General features: G+C 36.9%; 2 protein-coding genes across 2 annotated transcripts in view; both read left to right on the top strand.

Moving 5' to 3' along the window:
- Window positions 1-4,369, top strand: part of LOC116503536 (serine/threonine-protein phosphatase PP2A-1 catalytic subunit-like) — a 68,622-nt gene extending 64,253 nt beyond the window's left edge. Inside the window, 3 exon segments of the mRNA XM_032210000.1 lie at window positions 2,436-2,597; window positions 2,771-2,889; window positions 3,558-4,369. Coding sequence (XP_032065891.1) covers window positions 2,436-2,597; window positions 2,771-2,889; window positions 3,558-3,630 — 354 coding nt within the window. The 3' untranslated portion in view covers window positions 3,631-4,369.
- Window positions 4,370-8,894: 4,525 nt separating this feature from the next.
- On the top strand, window positions 8,895-19,855 carry SKP1 (S-phase kinase associated protein 1). The gene is made up of 6 exons (XM_032211735.1): window positions 8,895-9,038; window positions 10,918-11,014; window positions 14,462-14,535; window positions 17,165-17,308; window positions 18,061-18,201; window positions 19,443-19,855. The coding sequence occupies exons 2-6, from the start codon at window positions 10,918-10,920 to the stop codon at window positions 19,476-19,478; spliced, it is 492 nt and encodes a 163-aa protein (XP_032067626.1). The 5' UTR covers window positions 8,895-9,038; the 3' UTR covers window positions 19,479-19,855.
- Window positions 19,856-21,774: the final 1,919 nt, after the last annotated feature.

The raw sequence follows: 21,774 nt of genomic DNA, 5'->3' as shown, positions 1-21,774 counted from the left end.
AAGAAAATGATATAAGAAAAAATAAGATGCAGAAAAAAGAAGAAACTTGAAAAGAAAATAGAAAAGAAAAAAGAGTAGAGAAAGAAAATACAAAGAAGGGACTCCCCCCTCCCCCTTCATCGCAAGTAAAAACAATTTTAGTAACTTACCACTTTCTCTTAAAATACATTAAATTATCTCCTCTAATATATAATATTTTATTTGTAAACAATAAAGCCTTATCAGTTTAATCCTGGTATCAGCAGAAGTCCATTAAAGGTTACCTGAGGATACATATCTATTTCAACCTTGATCAAATAAAGCAACTGCACATTTTTTTCCATTTACTTTTCACAATCTTTAATTCATTCAGAAAATATCCTAGATTTTTGTTTTTATTTTTTCTTTGTCCCTTCTCACAAAATTCTTCAATACATTAACAAGCCTCTTTTGTAGATCTAGTATAGAACATTTATCCATTTCACTCTCTTCGTTTATTTGTATATCCTTTTTAATTATTAGAACATAAGTTGGTTTCTTTTGAGTGTCCAGAGTAACATCTATTTCTATGTTATTTTTGGAGGTTGTCATTTTTAAATCCATCTTAAAACCAGTTTCATTCTTGTCAGGTAAAACTTGTTACTCTTCCGTAGTATATTTTAAAGACAGTCAGACTAAAGAGGCAGACAATCTTACAATTAATTTCTAGGCCCACATACTTAAATGTATCTAATGTTAAGACATTTTTCTTAATTCTGTAATTGTGAGTTGACTTTGACTATTCTTCTCCTTTATAATCTTTAGTTCCCTCTAGTGTCCATTTTTTAAAAGTTTTTTTTAAGAATTCAGAACAAAAGTATTTTTCCGCAGGAAGGTTCTTTATAATTGATTCTCTAACCTTATTTCAAATTTACCTGGAGTATATTTGTAACTTGTAATAAAAGTTTTAATCACCCATTTTGCTGTTTATTCCCCAAAACCTTTCCCCATGGAATTCACTTTTTGCAGAACCATCTTCAGTCTGCTATTATTCTCCAGAAGTCTGGAGTCTTCAAATTATTGATGAGTCTAGAGTTGGCAATAATTTCGCATTTCGATTCATTTTAATGCTTTTATTGTTGAGATAATTTAAATTCCTTCTAGAATTACTTAAGAAAATTGCTGCCTACCGTTTCATCTGATTTTAATGTATTAATTGATTATGGAGTTTATAGAACCCTACTAACAGACACAGAATTTCAATCTAGGACGAAAGACTTAAGTACTGTACAAAAAATCCTGATATGATAATCAGTGTAGTACAAAAGTGGAGAATTTGTTGCACGCTCGCTACTGAATTATCAAGTAAAGAGCAAATTAAGGGATATCCTGAATTGTGGTCCAGCAATATCCGAAAGACAATAATTTCCCCAATCTAGTAGCATAATCTTTCTTTTAATTTTCATAATGATGGATTCAGAATTATGTAGATTAAAAGTGAATACCCTGGTTCTAATTTTAAATTCATCAGAATTGGTTAGTTCTCTTTTGCAATCTGTTACAAAATTCTCTGGGTACTATTACCGTACATATGAATCTTGTGATTGCTAGTATTTAGAGATGTGTCCAGTGCTCTTTTATTGAGAAGTGGTATCAGCAGAATAGAATGGTAAATTATTTTAGTAGTCAATTTCTCTTACAAGCCGCATGTTCTCCACTGTTGGTTGAGGGACTTTTCAAAGCAGCCACAACATGGAAAATTAGGTAGAAAATAAGTTCTCATAGTAGGTGATTTTGTGAGTTCTTCTGGTGGAACAAAGATTCCAATGTCTTTTTGAGTGTCTTATTGCGACACTGTCTATAACAATGAAATAGATTCTGAATATGAATAATTTCTCATATTTCTGAGAAATCTTCCAGCCTTGATTTGTATATTATGTTATGTTATATTGTTACAGCAGAATGAACTTGACTTTTCTGCCTTGAGTGGGGAAGTATACCAGTTATGTAGTGACTGCCGGTATTGGCAATCTCAACTCAAACTTAGTGTTTATCTAATTTTCACTGTTCTGCATTATATTTTCACCATTCTGAAACAAACTTCTTTCTGTAGATGGCTAGAGTGTTGGGAAGGACACGTTGGGATTTTTTTTCTCCTCAGAAGTCCATTCATTGCCACAATGTCTTACAGTATTGTTGTTTACAAGAATTAGCTTTAGGTGAATTCAGCTGTAGCTGAAAAGTAGCTGTAATTTAATTCCCAAGAATGTCCAGGTGTAGGAAACTTAGCAGTACAGAAATTCTGGATTTCTAGCATCACTGCTAATTGTTACCATTAGCACTGGATAAAAGTGTACTGTTCCTAACATATTTAGCCATTCCAATTGTCATTTTGAAAGTTTCCTTTTGAAGTTTCTATGTTGTATTAGGCATTTTCCATTTTAAAGGCTAAATCATAATGCTGAAATATTTCTTAGGGTCCAATGTGTGATTTGCTGTGGTCAGATCCTGATGATCGGGGTGGCTGGGGAATTTCTCCTCGAGGAGCTGGCTATACTTTTGGACAAGATATTTCAGAAACTTTCAACCATGCTAATGGTCTTACGTTGGTTTCAAGAGCTCATCAGCTGGTAATGGAGGTAAGCTTGTTTTGACCTGCTCTAAACTGTTTTAAGATATTTAAAACAAACACAGATCATACCTTGATATATTTTAATACAGTATATGTATATATAATATATAGTTTATTAATATAACTAGAGTTTATATGGCTAATATTATTTTATTAAAATTACGTATTTTCTTTTTTCAGGGATACAACTGGTGTCATGATCGGAATGTAGTAACAATTTTTAGTGCTCCAAATTATTGTTACCGTTGTGGTAACCAAGCTGCAATTATGGAGCTCGATGATACTTTAAAATACTCATTGTAAGTATTTTAAAAATATTTATGAGAATGTTCAAAGTGCATTATTTATTCCTCCTAGTTAAAAGTTTCACACACACACACACACAATCACGTGTGCTTGAAATAAATATGCACTGTTGCTTGATCTGGTCTTTCTAGGTATTTCAGAAGAGATTATTTGTGAAATAGCCAATTTATTTTAAATTTGCATAGCTTTAAAATTTAAAACATTTTTGTTTGGATATTTCAGGGTGTTGTATTTATTGATTCATGAATTACTATAAAACCTAACAGCAATCCTTAAAATTATTTTTCTGGATGAGTTCTTTCAAGTTTAAGCTCTAAGTTATGTTAAGAAACACTTGCTTTTGTTATATTAATACTACGTGTGTTAAAGAATCTTTTTACTTCTATGATTCACACAAATAGGTTAAATTCCTTTTTGTATAAACACAGTGAATGACAAGACATTAATTTTGTGCCTGAATAGAGCTTCCTTTGGAATTTGTTTTCTCCCCAAATGGCTCCTGCCATTTACTTTGCCACACTTAGCAGCGTTATAAGGAAGCTTGTCTGTCCTTCTGAAGAAATTGTTCTGAAGTGTTCTTTGAAATTTCAAACAGTATTAAGTTTATTATAGATTATTTAAAAACATTAATAGACCAACAAATTTGAATTCTCTCTTCCAGTTTGCAGTTTGATCCGGCACCACGCAGAGGTGAACCACATGTTACTCGTCGCACCCCAGACTACTTTCTGTAATGAGATTTTCCACTTGTACAGTATTGCCATGAACCATGTGTTGACCTAAAGGAACATGGGAAGAGCAACAGTAACTCCAAAGTGTCAGAAAACATTTAACATTGAAATCTGTTTTCACATGGACCAAAAGATGTGCCATATTGAAATTCAAAGCCTCTTGTCTGTCAGCGACTGTGACCACTTTAGAATGAACCAGTTCATTGCATGCTTGAAGCAACATTGTTGGTCAAGAAATCAGTTTCTGGCATAGTTCTACTTGTAGTTACTTTTGCTTTCTCTGAGAGACTGCAAATATTAATACGTAGACATTTAACACTTCGTGAATTACAAGTAACTTTCCATTTAGCTTTAGCTTTCCAGCATGATTGTAGATAAGAATAGCAAACTATCATTGAAGCTTAATGAACATTTTAAATAAGCACCAAGACTGACTTTTCTTATTTGTGTTCTTATTGTTTTTTAGAGAAACAATTTAATTTAATTGTATTATTGTTTCATCTGAACTCTGTTCCCACTCCCATTTGTTTCTCTCACACATTTCCTCTACAAAGTGTCCCATGTATGTGTTCATCTTAGTGAATTACTTTGAAAGAACAATTTATTTCTGTAAGATGTTGCTGCAGGAGCGTGTTGCAGCATTTTTCATAATAAACTTGTGAACTAAGTTTGGAAGATGGTTGACTTTAAACTGTATTGCAAGCACATATCATCATGTATTTAATAAAAAAAGTAGCTTTTATGTCTCTTTGAACCTTTGAAGGACCCAAACAAGACTGAGTCACAAACAAGCTGTTTTCAGGAAACATATTACAATATATAAAAATCGAAATCTAAGGATCAGATTTTGTAATCTGTGATATACTAGGCAAATAATTACTGCCATAATTGTTAGCATTTTTTAAATACTTAGGGAGAAAGCTATTCTGCAAAACAGATATTCTGACATTTAATTCTACTGTATATTTAAAGTGAAAAAGTCTCGATTGTGAAGTCAAACTTCACTTAAGTATGGTCTTAAAAATTATATATCCTCAATGTTCCTGATGAGATCTACTTTTTTGCTATAGTTGTAAACAAAAACAAAAAAGAATGTGAGGCTACTGCTGTCCTATTGAATGAAGAATGGGAAGGAACTGGTGAGAGATCATAAATCAATTTCTGTACCCATTCTTAGTAGCAGTCTCTCATACACATTACCCTCTTATGCCCAATTTACTTTCCTTTGGTTTGAGCAGAAGGCAGTGAATAAATTATAGACTAAATACTCCAAAAACATGCTGAATATATTCTGATCACAGAACTTGGGATATTTAAATAGCTAGGAAAAAAATGAGCCTATTATAATGGAAGTTAAATTCTTACTTGTAATTGTTGGTATCACACATTTGTTGAATGATGATGAAAATAGTGTAACAATGGGGATATACCAACAAGCCACTTGTAACTTGATTGTCTCAAATGTGAAAATCAAAACATGTATTAACAGTGATTTCCTCTTACTTTGTAACTAGTGTTTTTACTTACCATTCAATAAAGTAGTAACAGAATAATGAAGTTGGGAGAAAAGTCCTTATGTGCACAGGGCATGTTAAAGTGTTGTGCATACTTTGTGATTCTTGAAACTTTTTCATGGAATGAAGTGGGCTGATCCCTTCAATTTCAAGTAGTTGGCCTTTTGCATCAAGGGTTGCTGCTCAGAAGCAGGGAAAATTGGTTCTGTAATTCCCAGCCAAGGTATTTTTTAACTCTACATATAAATCTCTCTATATATATAGAGAGAGAGAGAAAGAGAGATTTTCAGTTTCCTGAAAAAACTTCGAAAATTGAGATTTTTTTCTAAGATAGTTACAAAAAAACAAAAAGGAACAAGTATAAAGAAATACTACTGGCACCGTTATTGCTCTTTATTTCCCCCTAGTGTCAGTTTACCAGAATATTCATTTTAATAGAAATTAAAATAACTCCAAATATAGACTGCGAATAGAAATTTAACTCCAAATATTTTTTAAAAAAACCCACACCTTCAAATAGAAATTTGATGCCAGCTAAAACATCCACTGTTTTTTTTTTAAAAGGTAATAAGCTAAAAGTAGCCAACTTTTTCTGTTAATTAGCCAGTTAAAACACCAGTTTTCTTGCACTGTTTTTACTGAATAATACAATGCAGTTTCGTTTTGCAGACATTTTCTAAGCAAGTTACTGTCTTTGGTTAAATATGATTTCTGAAGTGAAAGAAAGCTGAAATTGCCTGTTGACGGGTCTTATGAGCTTTATGCAGAAAAATTGTTCAGCTGAAAAAGCAGATAGTAAATGTTTAGAATAACTTGAACATAATAAAATATGGACTATTTTTATAATTTTATGTTAACATACTAATATGAAAACATACGACATACATAGTCACATCACAAATCAGGGGACACTTGTGGTATTTAATAAACCTGACAAGTTGATTTTGATCTATGAAAGTTCATGTTAGCTGTTAGCCTTTAACATGTTTTAATACTCTTAAGAGTTAACGTGTTTGAAAATCATATAATTAGCATGGCTGTTCAAGGGAAATCATAGTTAAATCCCTTTTTGGGGGGCAAGGGGTACTTGGCCAACTTTAGCTTATCTAGAAAGCTAATTAGGAAACATCTGTGAAATACAGATGTTTTCCAGGAAAAACTCATACTAATAAGAATGCACGGAGATATGAATATAAATTGTTGAGCTCATGCTTGGTTCAAAGGCAATTTTACTTACAAGTAATCCTTGTTTAGTGACCAATAACTCAGTTAAGTGGTTACTAAGTGAAATTAGGACTGGTTTTGGTCTCACTTAAACTTCTCTTTGCTTTATAGGCCCGAGGTGATCATAAATGCAAGGATTGATTGCAAAGTTACCTTTTATCATAAATGCAAAGAGTTGCTAAACAAGAACTACCTATACCTGGGATGGCGAGGGCACGCGAGGCGTTTCCCTGTCAGCTGGCCAGTGCACGCATGTGCAGCTGAGTTCAGCCTTTTTAAAGCAATTTTTCGCCCTCCCCAGGCTCCAGAGGCTTTATAGGAGCCTGGGGAGAGCGAAAACAGCCTCCCTCCCCCGGAGGCCCTCTGGAAGCTTCAGGAGCTTCCCTGAAACCTCCAGAACGCAAAAAACCAGCCATACGGCAAACTGGAAGTTCAGGAACGGACTTCTAGTTTGCTCGTAGGGCTGTTTTTAGTCCTCCGGAGCCTTGAGGGAAGTCACCTGAAGGCTCCGGAGGGCCTGGGGTGGTGGTGTTTTTACCGTCCCCAGGCTCCTATAAAGCCTCTAGAGCCTGGGAAGGGTGAAAAAAGCATGCAAAAAAAATGGGGGGAAGCACCTGTCATGCATGCATGCGCACTGTGTGTGTTGCACATTGCATTATGGGTGTGGCACGTCTGTACACAACCCGCACACACACTCCCCCTCCCGCTTATGGCAAGCGAGCCAAAAAAGGGTCACCATCGCTGACCCATACTATACTAGATGGTACTGGTGATGGAGGAATTGGATGTTTTCATCAATGTCTGGGCTAAGTAGTTCACTGTGGCTGACAGTGATTTCTTGTACTGGATTTACAATACCTCTAGATCAACCTGGACTTATCTTTTTGCAGCAGTTCATTCCGTATGCCTAAGAGAAAATTTAATGCTTGAAGATTGAACACTCCAGTTCTACAAATATTAGAAGGTGGTGTTTGATGACACTAATATGCATTATATCAAGTACCCGAGGTGAGACTTTGCAGCTTGTAACAAAAAAGGCTTTGCTGTTGAATGACTAATGCATAAATGTGAGAGGGAGTAGCAAGTAAGGATATAAATTGTAATATTGCTGTGATATCAAACATGACATTCATTTGAGATAGCTTAGGATGCTTTGGCAGTAGTTTTTGCCTAAGAGTTTATTTACACTTTGGTTTAAGTGACAGAGACCTTGAATTCCAAACACTGGCTTACTGTTAATTGTGATCTGCTCTTTCCTATCTGGAAATAGTTTTTCAGGAGATCCTTCTCTCAAGATATTTATTGGGGGTGGGGGTGGGGGTGGAGAGGGAGGAGGAGAAAACATAATGTACTATTTTAAATTTTATTGTGCCAGAGGAGTATATGAGGTGCTGCCTATTATATAAGAAAGCCCTTTTCCAGGGCTTCCTCTTTTCAAAAATTGGAACATCTATGCAATTGATTACTATTTTGGGTGGGCAGAGGAGGGTGACTAACCAATGAATCAATTATGTATTCTTGCTAAATAAACAACTTGAATAATTCTCCTACCTGGGTAATGGCAACTAACATCTTACCTGAAGATATAAAGCACGTGCTAACGTTAGGATGAAGAAGTAGCTTCTTACCAATGATATGTGAAAAACAGACCAATTCATTTAATGATAATCCAAGGGTACGTTGAAACGTCTGATGCATTTGTGAATACACACATATAATTAACCTTCTTGTGCCATATCCATCATCGGATATTGGCGATCATGTCGGCAATTCTATTTTTGTCAGCTGCATGAAAAAGTGCTGCCGAGCTTTGTCCAAACGAGTCCCTTAAGTTTTGAAGCCATGATGTTGTTCTTCAGCCTGGACCTCTTTTGCCTTCAATTTTTCCATGGAGAGTACGGTAAGTGAAGTATGCCATATTTTTATAGATGCTGCATCACATGTCCAAAATATTCTTTCGCTTTTTAATGATTTCCCTTTGCTTTTACACACACACACACACACACACACACACACACACACACACACGGAGCTGGATTCTCTCTCTCTGACACACACACACATACACTCACTAATAACCAGAAGAAGCTGGAGTCACACGCACACACACCATCCAGGATGATCAGACATGCATTTCATAGCCATCCAACTGCAACGGAAAAGAAAAAAATATAATTATGTCGCTCAGAATAAACGAGAAACTGTCCTTCCCATTATGACGTAACACCGTCGCCATCATTATGAGGTAGCCTCGATCACGAGCGAGCTCGTAGCGGGCAGCCTCCGATTTTGCCTGAAGGACCCCGAGGTACTTAATATCTAAATACGTTTAAGGGTCTCCTCCTTCTTTTTTATACGAACTAGGTTATTCCCCTCAAGGCCCTTCCGCAATCCCTCCACGATGAAGCCGGGGGATCCACCCCCGCTGAGTCCACCGGCGCAGGCACTCAGGGGACATACCCATCCCCGGGAGTGGAAGGGGGCGGGGACAAACGCTTGGGCCCTCGGCTCGGGTCCGCCCCGCCCCAATTCTATAAAATGCAGCGGCCGCCAGGCGCTCCAGTGCGCCCTTAATTTGAGTTGGGTGGTGTGTCTTGCGGGGGAGAGGCTAAAAGGCGCCACCGTTGCCGCCGCTTACCGTTGCCGCCGCCGCTGCTGTTGTTCTGCCTCACGGTGAGTGAGGCCGAGGCCTGGTTGAGGTTCGGGCCTCCTCAGCGGATGGTGAGGGGCGAGAACAAAGTTAGGAGGAGGCTTGTGAGGGCCGCGGAGAAGGAGGACAGGGATGGCGGCTTGAGAACCTATCGCAGGTGGTTGCTAAGGGGGCGGCTTCTCCCCCCGGGAAAGGGGTGCGGAGACGCGCAGCCGAAAGGCCGCCTCCGCCATCTCTTCCAGCAGCCCGGCTCGTCCTGGAGAGGGAGAAGGGAGGGAAGGTGACCGACTCCAGAAATCCGCACTCCTTTTACAGTTGTTCGCCTCCCGAGCCAGTGGGAACATTTTCCCATCCTGTTTCCCTCCTCTTCTATTGAAGGAAATAACGTTTTTTTTAAATTTATTAAAAATAAGAGTCGATGCTATGTGCTTTGTTTCTTGACGGCGTCTGTAATTTGCAAACGGTGCATACTTCAGAGGAGAGAGAGTGTTTTGCTGGAGCGAGCAAGAAATACAATATAGTGAGTGAAATGAAGGGTATAGGGCTGACGTAGCAGCCGGGCACTTTACCTTCACTTGTTTTATGCAGAGGCTTTTTATGTACCCTAAATGCTTAGTCACGATTGCCGTTTAACCCGAAGCTGCTTATAAGAAGCTTTTCCTTTAAACAATCTGGCGAGGTTTAAGCGCATTTGGAAAAAAAAAGTAACAATAATGGACTGAATCCAAGCCTAGCCTTAGGATTTAATGATGTCCTAAATCATGGGATTTAAATGATGATTAAAGTGTCCATTCAATTTAATGGATCTGTTTGCCGAATAAACAGATTCATCGCTACACAGTTCAAATGTTTATAACTGTTAGGTTTGATACTTTAACATTACAAGTATATTACATTTATTAAAATGCTTATCGATTTTAATGGAACTTTATGAAAAATACCACAAAACTCTTAATAATTGTGCCCTGAGCGCTCCAAAATACTATGCAACATTTATGAATACTAAGCTTTTGTTTTAAGAGGTCACAGTAGTTGAAATCAAGAATTTTGCTTAACCTCATCCAGTGGATTATGTACGATTTGGATACTACTTCAACAATTCTGAGAATTTTTATATACTTAGTGATTTCTGGTTCTATACCTTGAAAAATAATTTGGGTTCCTCTTAAAAATACTCAATACTGGTTATGTAGCTCATTTCATGATACCTGATCAATTCCCAATACAGAACAGTAGTTTTCCAAATAGTGAAGAACGATGGTGTACAGGTAGTTTGTTGAAAGTGTAATATTTTCAAAAGTTGCTTGGTAAATAGCTCACATGATTGGAATTAGGTCATTGACCATGAATCATGTCAAAATGCCCAAATAGTTATCTCATTCTATAAAATGAATGTCTGCTTTTGAAGCAAGGTACAAGCATATGCAATACACTGCCTTAGATATAAGTCAGATTTAAAATTTTAAGTAATTTTAGTCATACATTTTTATTTGTCATGTGCAGTAGGTTAGATTGGAAAGTAAAGTTTTGGACACTAAAAATTAAAAAAAATTAAATAAGCTGCTTGAAATGCTTAATCAAAACATGTATTTTAGTCTTATGCACTAATATTCCATAATAAAGATTACTTTTAAGGAGGCAAAACTGCAAATATAATCTGAGTTGTAATATGATCAGCTCCCTTTTTAGCCATTAATTTTAAGCAAACTTATTTGGCAAGTGATATATCTTTATTGACCACATTATGATGATGCAGGAATGGATGAAATTGAGCATTGTAAAACAAAAAAATAAATTTCTTTGTTTACTGTCTTTTTTTAATAGGAGATGCTAATGAAACTACATAACTGAAATGTCATACATAAAAATACTGGTAAAATATTTTTTTTCATTCATTTACAGATGCCTTCAATTAAACTACAGAGCTCTGATGGAGAAATATTTGAAGTTGATGTTGAAATTGCAAAACAGTCTGTAACAATCAAGACTATGCTGGAAGGTATGAACATCATAAAAGATAAATGCTTTCTGTATTTCTGTTTTTCTCTACACACACACACCACACCCTAACCATTTTTAATTTGATACATTGGATTTTAATCTGAATCAGTCTTAGGGATCATGGGATGTCTTCCTTTTCAAGGAAGGAAGACAAAAGAGGGTTTTTGCAGCCTAATGGATTTCATGAGACTAAGAGCTTCTTGGCAAAGGTACGGGTAATGTTGTCAAATTTTTGTTTTGAAGGTGATAGTGAATTTTTACTATGCCTTGCAATTAGGTTACAGTTAAGTCTTGTCAATAAGATGAAGATAATATAAAAATAAAAGCTACAGGAGTCTCAGCAGATTTTACTTCGCTAGTTATTTAGGGTATTTTGATTATTAGGGTAGGTGCTCATCTCCATTTCAAGGCCATTGAGAGAATGCTGAGCAGTGTTGCCTTCCCACTGAAGTGGTACCTATTTATATGCTTCCCATCTGCTAGGTTGGCAGGAGCTGGGGTGAAGATGGGAGTTCACCCCGTCACATGGCACTTAGATCTTGAACCTGGCTGCCAGCTTTTCTAGCAGACAAGCCCAGCACCTTAACTGCTGAGCCCCCACACCTTAATAAGGGTAATACAGACAGATTGTGAAGTTTTGGAAGCAGTTAAGCCTTGCAGGATGACAGCTTAATTCTGCTGTCAGCATATTAAAAAATTGATGAGGGAATTTAGCCAGATAACTTATTTTTTAAATTAATTGTTCAGAGACTTTGGAAAAAGAGTCTAGAAATCTTTAAAAGATTTCTTCCCAGAATTTTATCTTGACTATGCTGTGATTTTTTAAAATATGGATTTGACATTTTTATAATTGAATGCAAACTACTTTTACAGTTAATTTGAATGTAGGAGGAGTAAGCAGTATTTTGAAGAAATGTATTACTTTAGCCCTTTTCTCTGTCCATAAATGATTATTTGTGACGTATATAAATTCTGTATTATAAACACTTTCTAAATTTCATTATCTGTCAATTTCAGTATAGATAGTCCTTGAGCTATGACGGCAGTTGTAATCAATTTGGTCATAAAACAACATCACATGACTATCAGTGATGACAATTCCAGCAGTATCCAGTAGCCATTGTTAAATAAGGATTGTGTAGGTTGTTGAGGACCTTACGTAATCATAAATTTTCTATTTCCTGCTGGTTTTCCCCATTGTCTTTGCTTGTAGAAAGCCAGCATGGAGCATCAGAAATTGTGAACATGTAACCAACAACATGCTATGGTTTAATTGTAAGCCAAGTATTGAGAACTAAGATTGTAATCATGTGGGTATGGGAGCCCTATGATGGCTGGAACTCCATGGATCTATCATGTCCCCCCCCCCACCTCCTTCACAGCATTATCATAACTTTGAATGGTATTGAATCATTTAATACCATTCAAACCAGTCATAACCTGAGGGCTAGTTGTACTCATCCAGGTGATTGTTTGTCCCAGTAATAATTAGAGAGGGGAAAATGTGAAAACTTTTAAAATTTATTTCTGGAAAATTTTTATTTTAACTATTTTGTGGAAAATAGTTATGGAGTGACAGGCATTGGTCTGTGTTTTTGGAAATTCATTGAATAAAGAAATAAAACAACAATATATTCAGAAAGTGATGTGTGATAAAAGTACGTATTTTCAGTCTCTTTGTCACTCCCAATTAATATTTGCTTTATCCGTTTGATACAGTGGATGACAACATTTAGAATATGTAAACTTCCTATGTTTTCTTCAAAAGTTCTAGAAATTTTACATATGTTTGGTTAGTTACAAGGGAACAGCTACCTCAAATACTTGTACAGAGACCATGACAGAAGATTGGATTACACACACACACTCTTACCATTATATAAAACATTTGTAGCATCGTGATATATCTGTCCTCCTTTTGTGTTGTACTTGAATTTATGCCACTTGTTCTGGCCATGTTTCTTCACTGCTATTTCAGGGTATTATACAGCTGCTTTAAATCAGATAAATCCATCAATTAAAATGGATTAAAATGTACTTGCAGCTCTATTCAGTGTAAACCTAGAAATATTTGTTTTAATCTCATTTTTTCAGAATGTAATGACATGTATATTGTTATGTGCTTTGAAAACCATAATAGCTTAGCAAGACTGAAATATAATATTTCTTTTATAGTTCTCATTTAGCTCTATTCAGATTTTTATATTTTAGCACAATAGTACACAGAAACTTCAACTAATTTTAAATAAAATGATGCATTTATGTTATACGATGGTAAAGTTTATGAGAAAATCATGCTTTATTTCTTATCTGCAACATTTGTTTACTATGGGTTATGTTTTGAATTATTTAACAGTTCTCACATAACAGTGGTAATTGAGACTGGAATTTCTGTTGCTAAATGATGCAGTAGTAAAATATGCCACATGACCACAGGAATGACAATCCTGGCAGCCACTATTGCCATTGTTAAGTGAGGATTGTGGGTTCTTAAGTTAGGATCATGTTAACCATGATTTGTGAACTGCCTACTAGCCTCCAACAAAGTCATTGAGGAAGCCAGCAGAAAGTCCTGAGCAGGGAATGTTATGGGTGTGGTGGTGGTGGTTTGTGGTGCCATATGTGTATGGGCAGCAAAAAGGACTGCAGCGCCACACAGGTGGGTGGATGTGCACGATGGAGTGTAGGTGGGATACTGTGGATTTGTAGTTTCATAGCAGGTCTCAAATGGCAAAAGTAGTGGATATTTAAAGTAGCTAGACTGGGCCCTCTAACAAAATAAAAATCAGTGATGAAAAAAATAAGGTTTTACACTTAGGACAAGAAAAACCTTGTCTTAAAATGCACAGGTACAGAAAGGATGGTACATGGCTTAATAGCAGTAATTGTGAGAGGGATCCAGGGACAACTATTTAAATATGAGTCAGCATTATGTTGCAGTCTGTCAAGATCCTTCTAGATCTTGAGCCTATGTTCAAATACAAAGCAAGAGAAACAGATCTGTTTACAATCTTATCCTGTTCATATTTCCTTAGAACATCTTTTAAGTTCTTTACTTCTATGAATATTTTATATTTTATGGCCCAGATAATGGCCCATGATGATGTAGGAGCAATAGTAGAAACTGAGGAGTCCTTGGTGCTCTCTGAGCTTGCTTGTTTTCTTGCAAGCATTTCATTACCCTAACTAGATAACATCATCAGTGGTAATCCTGATGATGTTACTTAGAGTAATGACATTTGCAAGAAAACAAGCAAGCTCAGAGAGCACTAGGGACCCCTCATTTCAATCGTGAGTGACAAATATTCTATTTTATTAATAGTAGAAACTGTTCATTCATATCTCTTTACAGAGAATAATAGAATGTTTTTTGGAAATTGCTAGATTAGCTTAATTGTATTAATAAAATGGCTGCTAATATATTTTTCATTGTTTTCCTTTCTAGATTTGGGAATGGATGATGAAGGAGATGATGATCCTGTTCCTCTTCCAAATGTTAATGCTGCTATACTAAAAAAGGTAATGATTCTATTTTAACGAAATATAGAACTTTCAAAGTAGTATGCTTGGGGAAGACAGTTCTGTTTAAAAATCAGATGGATTATAATTTTAGTTTATGGGTATATTCTTGTTTTTGCTGCAGAGCCCTATTCATTTGGGACACCTATACTGCAGAGTAAAGTGCTGATGTTAATTATAGAAGTCTCCCTGGCTTGACACCTGGGTACTTTGAAAACCAATCGGAGTCAGCCTGCCCTGTTATAACATGGAAGAGGTGCTCCTTGGCTCACATTTCTGGGATGTTAGGAGACCTGAAGCTAGAAAGTGCTGCTTCACAGCAGTGTCAGTATAATGGCATGCGCTTCCCATTGAAATCAGACTGGCCTTCTCTCTAGTATCTTAAAAAGCTACTGTATTAAAAATGGAGCTTTTTCAGAGACAGCTTCTGTAACTTCATCTGCACCTCTTGTTTTCTGTTCTTTGATTTTGTAATTTGGAATGTAGATTGTTTTAATTCTGTTGTTTTTATTGTGATATTGTAAAACATGATTTGTGAGATTGTGGGATCAAATTAAATAGATTTTATTGTGCATGATGTCATGATTTACTGAAGATCTTGAACTTCTGTACAATAGTAAATGCTAATGCTATGAGGCCATCTTTGGTTGAGTCCCCCCCACCCCCCCACCCCAAAAAAACACTATGCAGTTTATTATTGACATTCATCCAATAGTTGTTTCCACAGAACAATAAGACTATAGCGGAGATGGGGAATCTATGGCACGCATGCTGAAGTGGCAAGCGGAGCCATGTCACCTGGCACGCGCAACATTGCCCATTCCTCTTCCGAATTTCTGGCCCGCATGCATGCCAGATGATCAGCTGGATTTTGTGCGTGCATCATTGCTGGAAACTGGAAGACCTGGTCTTCCATTTTCCGACACAAGCATGCGCGCCGGCCAGCTGATAGTTGCACGTGGATGCATACCAGTAACTGAAAGACTAGCTAGCCAGCACACATACGCGGGCTGGAAAGCAAAGTCCCCTGGGCAGCTCCTCTTCCAGGTTATGTCCCAGATGAGCGCACACGCTCCCTTTTTGGTACTTGGTGCTGAAAAGGTTCACTATCACTGGACTATTGGTTGTTCTAACTATTGGCTTACTATTGTACATGTAATAGGGATGCAGTGACTCAGTGGCTAAGATGCTGAGCTTGTCCATCTGAATCCCTAGCTCCATGTAACGGAGTGACCAGCTGCTGCCAACCTTTGAAAGCATGTAAAAATGCAAATAGGAACCACCTTTGGTGGGAACGTAACAGCGTTCCGTGTGCTTTTGATGTTTAGCCATGCCGGCCACATGACCACGGAGATGTCTTTGGACAGTGCTGGCTCTTTGTCTTTGAAACTGAGATGAGCACCGCCTCCTAGAATCAGGAGGGGAACCTTTACCTTATTGTACATGTCTTTTATGATAACCTTGTAGTATATTACTGAATATTTTCTGTGAGCTACTTATATTTTGAAAGATTGATTTCAAATGCCTTTACATTACTTCGGTCAATCTAAACAATTCCTCTGCAAAAATTAGGCTTGTTCATCTTTTTGGAGCTGACTCCTTTAAATGGATTAGTCTTTATAGTTGGGGTGCTTTTGTATCCCTCATTCCTTTTTGGAAGGATAATTCTCTGGTCAAAAATTCCATTGTCTAGCTTTTCCATTGTAACATCTATATCATTTCTGGAAAATGCAAGTCTGTATTGATACTAAGAGTGATTAAAACATTTATTATATAGATTGCTGCAATGCGCCTCACATAAGGCTGACCTCAAATCTTTGGAAGTTGCAGTTAGTGCAAATATGACAGCATTCTGGCATGCATTTTGTTGTCCATTTTGTGCCATTTCTTCTATCACTTGCATTGGTACAATTTTTATTCTGATTACATTATTTCTATTTGGTTTACTTTTAGGCAGATTGTTTATTTTTAACTTTGTACTTTTTAAATGTTTAAAATTAGGCTTATTTTTTAAAGAGTAGTTTGTATTCAGTAGCTTCTGTACTGGAAGATAGTTCAAATAGTTGTAGAAAAACAACATATTTCATTATATAGTTAATAGTGCAATATCCTGGCAAAATTGTTAAAGGGTTTATCTTTAACCTAGTCTTTCTATATTTTTAGACATAAAAAAATAGAAATTTGCATTATTTTTACATTATTGAAAATAATTTTCCAGTTGAAAGTATTTTTCTAGGAAGTAGTTAAACCAAACTATTTTAACTAGGAACATTTCTGTTGATCATTTTTACTGTTTTATTTCATTTTTCTGAATATTTTTCTGTAAATCCTTTGTATTAGTGTAGTTAGCCCTGGAATTCAGAATAATAAAGTATATAAGAAATATGTGAACTCTGATTCATATTTTCTACTTTTCTATCTCTGAAAGATTGGTACTTAAGCATTGTGAGCACGCTTAGTTTGAAAATGGTACAGACTTTTATTTAAACTCATAAATCACATTCCCAGTATTGTGCTAAGCAATGTTTATACAAAAGCTTTGTGGATGCTAGTAAAGCGCTAGCTTAGTGCAGTAGAAAACAAAACAAATTTTATAGAGCTTTTCCATAACGCATTTCAATTTCCAAAGGTGATTCAGTGGTGTACCCATCATAAAGATGATCCACCTCCTCCTGAGGATGATGAGAACAAAGAGAAACGAACAGATGATATCCCTGTGTGGGATCAAGAATTTCTCAAAGTAGACCAAGGAACTCTCTTTGAACTCATCCTGGTAAGTTGGCTTAGTATATATCCTGCTTCGCTGATATTTACAGACTAATGAAATATTGGAGTATAATAGAGCTAACACATGCAACTCACTAAATGAACATAATTTAAAACAGCCCCCCCCCCCCCCCCCAAAAAAAAAAAAAACCTTTTTGGCAGCAGGGACCAGTTCCATGGAGAGTTTTTCTGCGGACCAGAGAGGGTGTGGTTTTGTGTGGTGCCTGCATCCTGCAGATGGGGCTTCACTTGTTTGCACAGCCCAGTTTCTGGCATGCTGTGGCCTGGTGCCAGTCCATGGACTGGGGGAGGTTGGGGACTTAAAGTATGTATAATTAACTGTGCCAACAGCATTTAAGGCTGGGATTCTGCTTAGTTTATCTCAGAAGTTTAAACAAGAGAAAGTATGTTTATTGGTTTGTAGTTCTTGCTGCTTTTTGAAAGCTCAGCAAAACTAGTTGAACAATTGAAAACCTGATATATTGTGTCTTATGGAATATGTATTCCAAAGTAGAAAATTCATAACAGCACTGTGAAATTTTAACTGGAAGTCCTTACAAAGTCTCTAAATGGGAGAGAGGCTTGTTATTGCCATTAGCAATAATATTTCTATATCAGCAAGAAAATAGTTACACCAGACTTCATTTCATTTATTATTAGTTGCTATTATGATGTTTACTGCTAGAAATATAATGCACACTATTATATAATGAAGGACTGATTTGCAGAGTCTTTAAAAATATGTTGCTTTCTGTAAAGGCTGCAAACTACTTAGACATCAAAGGCTTACTGGATGTGACATGCAAGACTGTTGCAAATATGATTAAGGGAAAAACACCAGAAGAAATCCGCAAGACTTTCAATATTAAAAATGACTTCACTGAGGAGGAGGAAGCCCAGGTACGTCAAGCTCTTTTACTTAAAACAAAATCTATTTACTATTTAATCCTACAACTATTTTAGCTTCTGTAGGCCAAAATAATTGCTTTCTGTTGATTAATGTATATATAGTTTGTTGTGAAGCTGGTGTTGCAGTAAGACTCTAAACTATTTTTTTATAGACAACGAATACGTAGTTGGCAATTCAGCCTTCATATAATTAAAATCAAATGATGGATAAAATAAATCTGTGCTGTAATTTGTCCCCTTTACTGCCTTTGCTATCATTCATGTATAGGAAAAGAAGTCTCAGAGAAGCTAGCGTACTGCAGAATAATTCACCTAGGCTTTCTGATACCAAGAAATGAGGGCAAAATAAGCAAAATTTCTGCAAGGAGCATTGCCAATACAGGAGTTCCTATGGATTTTATTCCAATAGTTGCTGCTATATGTAGGGGCGATGAGAGAGAGGGGGAGAGAGAGAGAGGAGAGAGAGAGAGAGAGAATGAATTTTATGGAAAAATGTTAGGAAGAAAAAAATCAGATAAAGGGGATGCCTTGCAAAATATTTTATTAATTTTTTATTTATTGCTGATTAAAGATGAGTTAGAGTAGGTTGCCTGACACAATCTAGATGTTTAGACTACAGTACCATATGCATGGCCTGTGAGTGGCACTGTTGAGAAAAACACTTAGCAGTTACCTAGCCTAAGTCTATAGTTTCAGTCTTGAAACTTGTTTATAATTCTTATTAGATTCCAATTGGAAAAATTGCATCCAATTCTCTACTACAGAATTATTGTGTGATTGTTTATAATTCTTTTTAATACTATCACTATAATTGATGGAGTGCAAAGAAAATTTTTAGACAAGTGCTACCATTTATCTATTTGATTTCAGTGGATCATTTAGCATGTTGAAAATAATTGCTACTGTCTTGCAACCAGTAATCAAGCTAATAAAACCCATTTCTTCACCCCAGATTTTTACCCACCTTTGATTTTCTGTTTTCAGAATGAGTTCTCAATGTTAAAAATATGCATGCAGTTAGTTCTAAAATAGTCATAACTATGTTTCCATAAATATGGATATGTTCATTTTATATGATGGTACACTTTAATTTTAAATACTACTTGATATCTGGAAGACATCTGAATTGGGGAAATAATTTGAATCACTGGGATGCTATTAATCCAAATATCTAGAAAACGTATTTGATATTGCTCTTCAGGTATAATTGTAAGGTTTGTCTTTATTTTTAGGTACGCAAAGAAAACCAGTGGTGTGAAGAGAAGTGAAGCTTTGTGCCTGATACCTAACAACACTGTAAGGATTGTTCCCAATATCAGTTGCACTGCTCTGTTTATAATTGTTAATATTAGACAAATGCAGCAGCAAATGAAGTTGTACTAGTCTGGTGGTGTTCTCTTTGCATGTGTAACGTTTGAATATAGATTTAAATTCTATGGTTTAATCAGTGTAATCTGATTTCCTTATTTTTCCTCTTCTCTAAAAACTAAACTCCATGCAAGTTCTGTATGGCAATTAGCACTGTAAACTAGACCTTCCGTGCTTCTGAATGTTTCACTGTCACATTAAAATCCTCAGCATGTCAAAATTCAGAAGTCGCTGACCTTGTAAATAAAATTACTTGCAAAAGTTTTCTGAAACTGAATCAGTGAAGTCTACTTTTATTCATGGAGTAAGAGCCACAAAATGTTTTGAAAAACAAGTTGGAATAATTGCTTTGGGGTTCTTCCATTCTACATCTTTTGTAGCAATGACATTATTGTTAAAACTAAAGCAAAGTAGCTCTGCTTGATACCTACTATTCTAATGTAATAGAGGTGTAACCCTAGTGGCGCCTGGACAGTTAGAGCTCTCTTCCGGCTAAATACTTGTAGTTTCTGTAAAGAAGCATAGTATTTGGTATGTACGTATTTTTAAAACCAATAAAAATTTCAGTATTGATCAAAAATAGATCTCTAAAAACAATTTCTTGGACAGTTAATATTTTATTTTAGTATTTCCTTATGGCTATCAGAAACATGACATCAGATTGCAGTGATTTGCCACTGCATATGCTGACTGGTGATATTGATGTATTTAAGTTTATAACACTTGCCAATAAGTTAGTAATTTTTTCATTCTTTGGGTTTCTGTTTAGGGAGTAGAGGAGAGAGATGTAATAAGCAATTGTAATAAGCACTTCCCATTTCTGTATAAACACTAGGTAGAATAAAAGTTAAACATTTAAAGATCAGTGATGACCTTAAGCATTTAATGTACAATAAGGAATTTTAACATTTCACTATGCTTAATAAAGTGCATATCCCGGCAATTTCACAAATTTGGTCATTATCAAAAGTAATAAAGGCATTTTTCAATAAAATGGCTGCCAAAAAGATTAATTACCAGTGATATTTTAATATAAAAGTAAATGGGTTCTCCTAGGCGCTGCTTGGAGTGTCCAAGCATGGGTTGCCCAAGGACTGAGTTCAAAGTTTGTGTAGCCATGCCTCCTGCTCCCTTTAGAGGCCCAGTTTAAAAAAACTCAGTCGCCCTAAAAGGATGCAGTTGGGGAGCTCCAGTTCTTGGACAGCAAGTTGGACTCTCCAGTCAGCATAGTTCCACAGCAGATCACCGCTGGGAGGGGTTTTAATGTTGGGAGCTCGCTCTGGGTCTCCAGGCAGTTCCCCCCTCCCCAGGAAGACTATTTCAAGCAGCCACAGGGCGTTTGGCCACTGACTAGGCTTTTTTCTGTTTTAAAAGTAGCGCGGATCTGCGCCCGTCTGGGAGTCACCAATTTGGCACCAAATCTTGTCAGAACTGTTTGTTCCCTGGCTGGCCCCAGTTCCTCAGGACATTGACTGATTTAGGGGGCCATCTATCATCTCCCCTCACCTTCAAGGTTTCAATCTTCAACCAAACTGTGTTAGGGCTGGGAGTGGACCATGGCCAGCAATAGTGTGGCTGAAGTCAGGGATCAAACACGGTCTACCTCCAACAAGCGTAGCAGGCCCAATCCTGTTGCTAAAGGGGACAGCGCAGGGTGCCCTGCAAAGGGGAAACAGCCCAAAGCCAAGAAGGTCTCCAAGGCTGCAGAAAGGATGGCTGAGAGGAGACAAAACGTCCCTGAGAGGCAGTTTTAAAGGGCAGTAAATGCCCAGGCACAAACTGTTGGAGCAAGGAGCACCACCGGCCCAGGTTCCTGCAGATTTTGGCTTCTCACCCAATCCTTACAGGGCATCTCCCAAATCATCTGATTCATCCCTGGAAGAGTTGATATGGAGGAAGCCTGTTCTCTGGTGGAGGAGAAACTTCCTCCTCCTGGACCTATCCCCGGCAGCACACCTTAGTTATCCCAGGCCATGGAGGAGGTGGTCGCACGTGCAATATCTCAGGGGATTGCAGATGGCATCCAACAGCTGGGTCTCACCTTGCCTCTCCAAAACAGGGCCAGAGCTAAGGTGCAGTCCGCAGGGGCTCACAGTCAACCTACCAGAACCTCCCCTCCCACTTCCTCTGCTGTCAGCAAGGTGTCTGAGGATGAGGAGGGTGGACAGGACCCCCCTGATCTATCGGAGAATGAGA

The sequence above is a fragment of the Thamnophis elegans genome, chromosome 2 (assembly GCF_009769535.1).
Source record: "Thamnophis elegans isolate rThaEle1 chromosome 2, rThaEle1.pri, whole genome shotgun sequence".
Taxonomy (NCBI): Eukaryota; Metazoa; Chordata; class Lepidosauria; order Squamata; family Colubridae; genus Thamnophis; species Thamnophis elegans.
The sequence above is the reverse complement of the archived record's forward strand: the minus strand, read 5'-3'. Positions and strand labels throughout refer to the sequence as shown.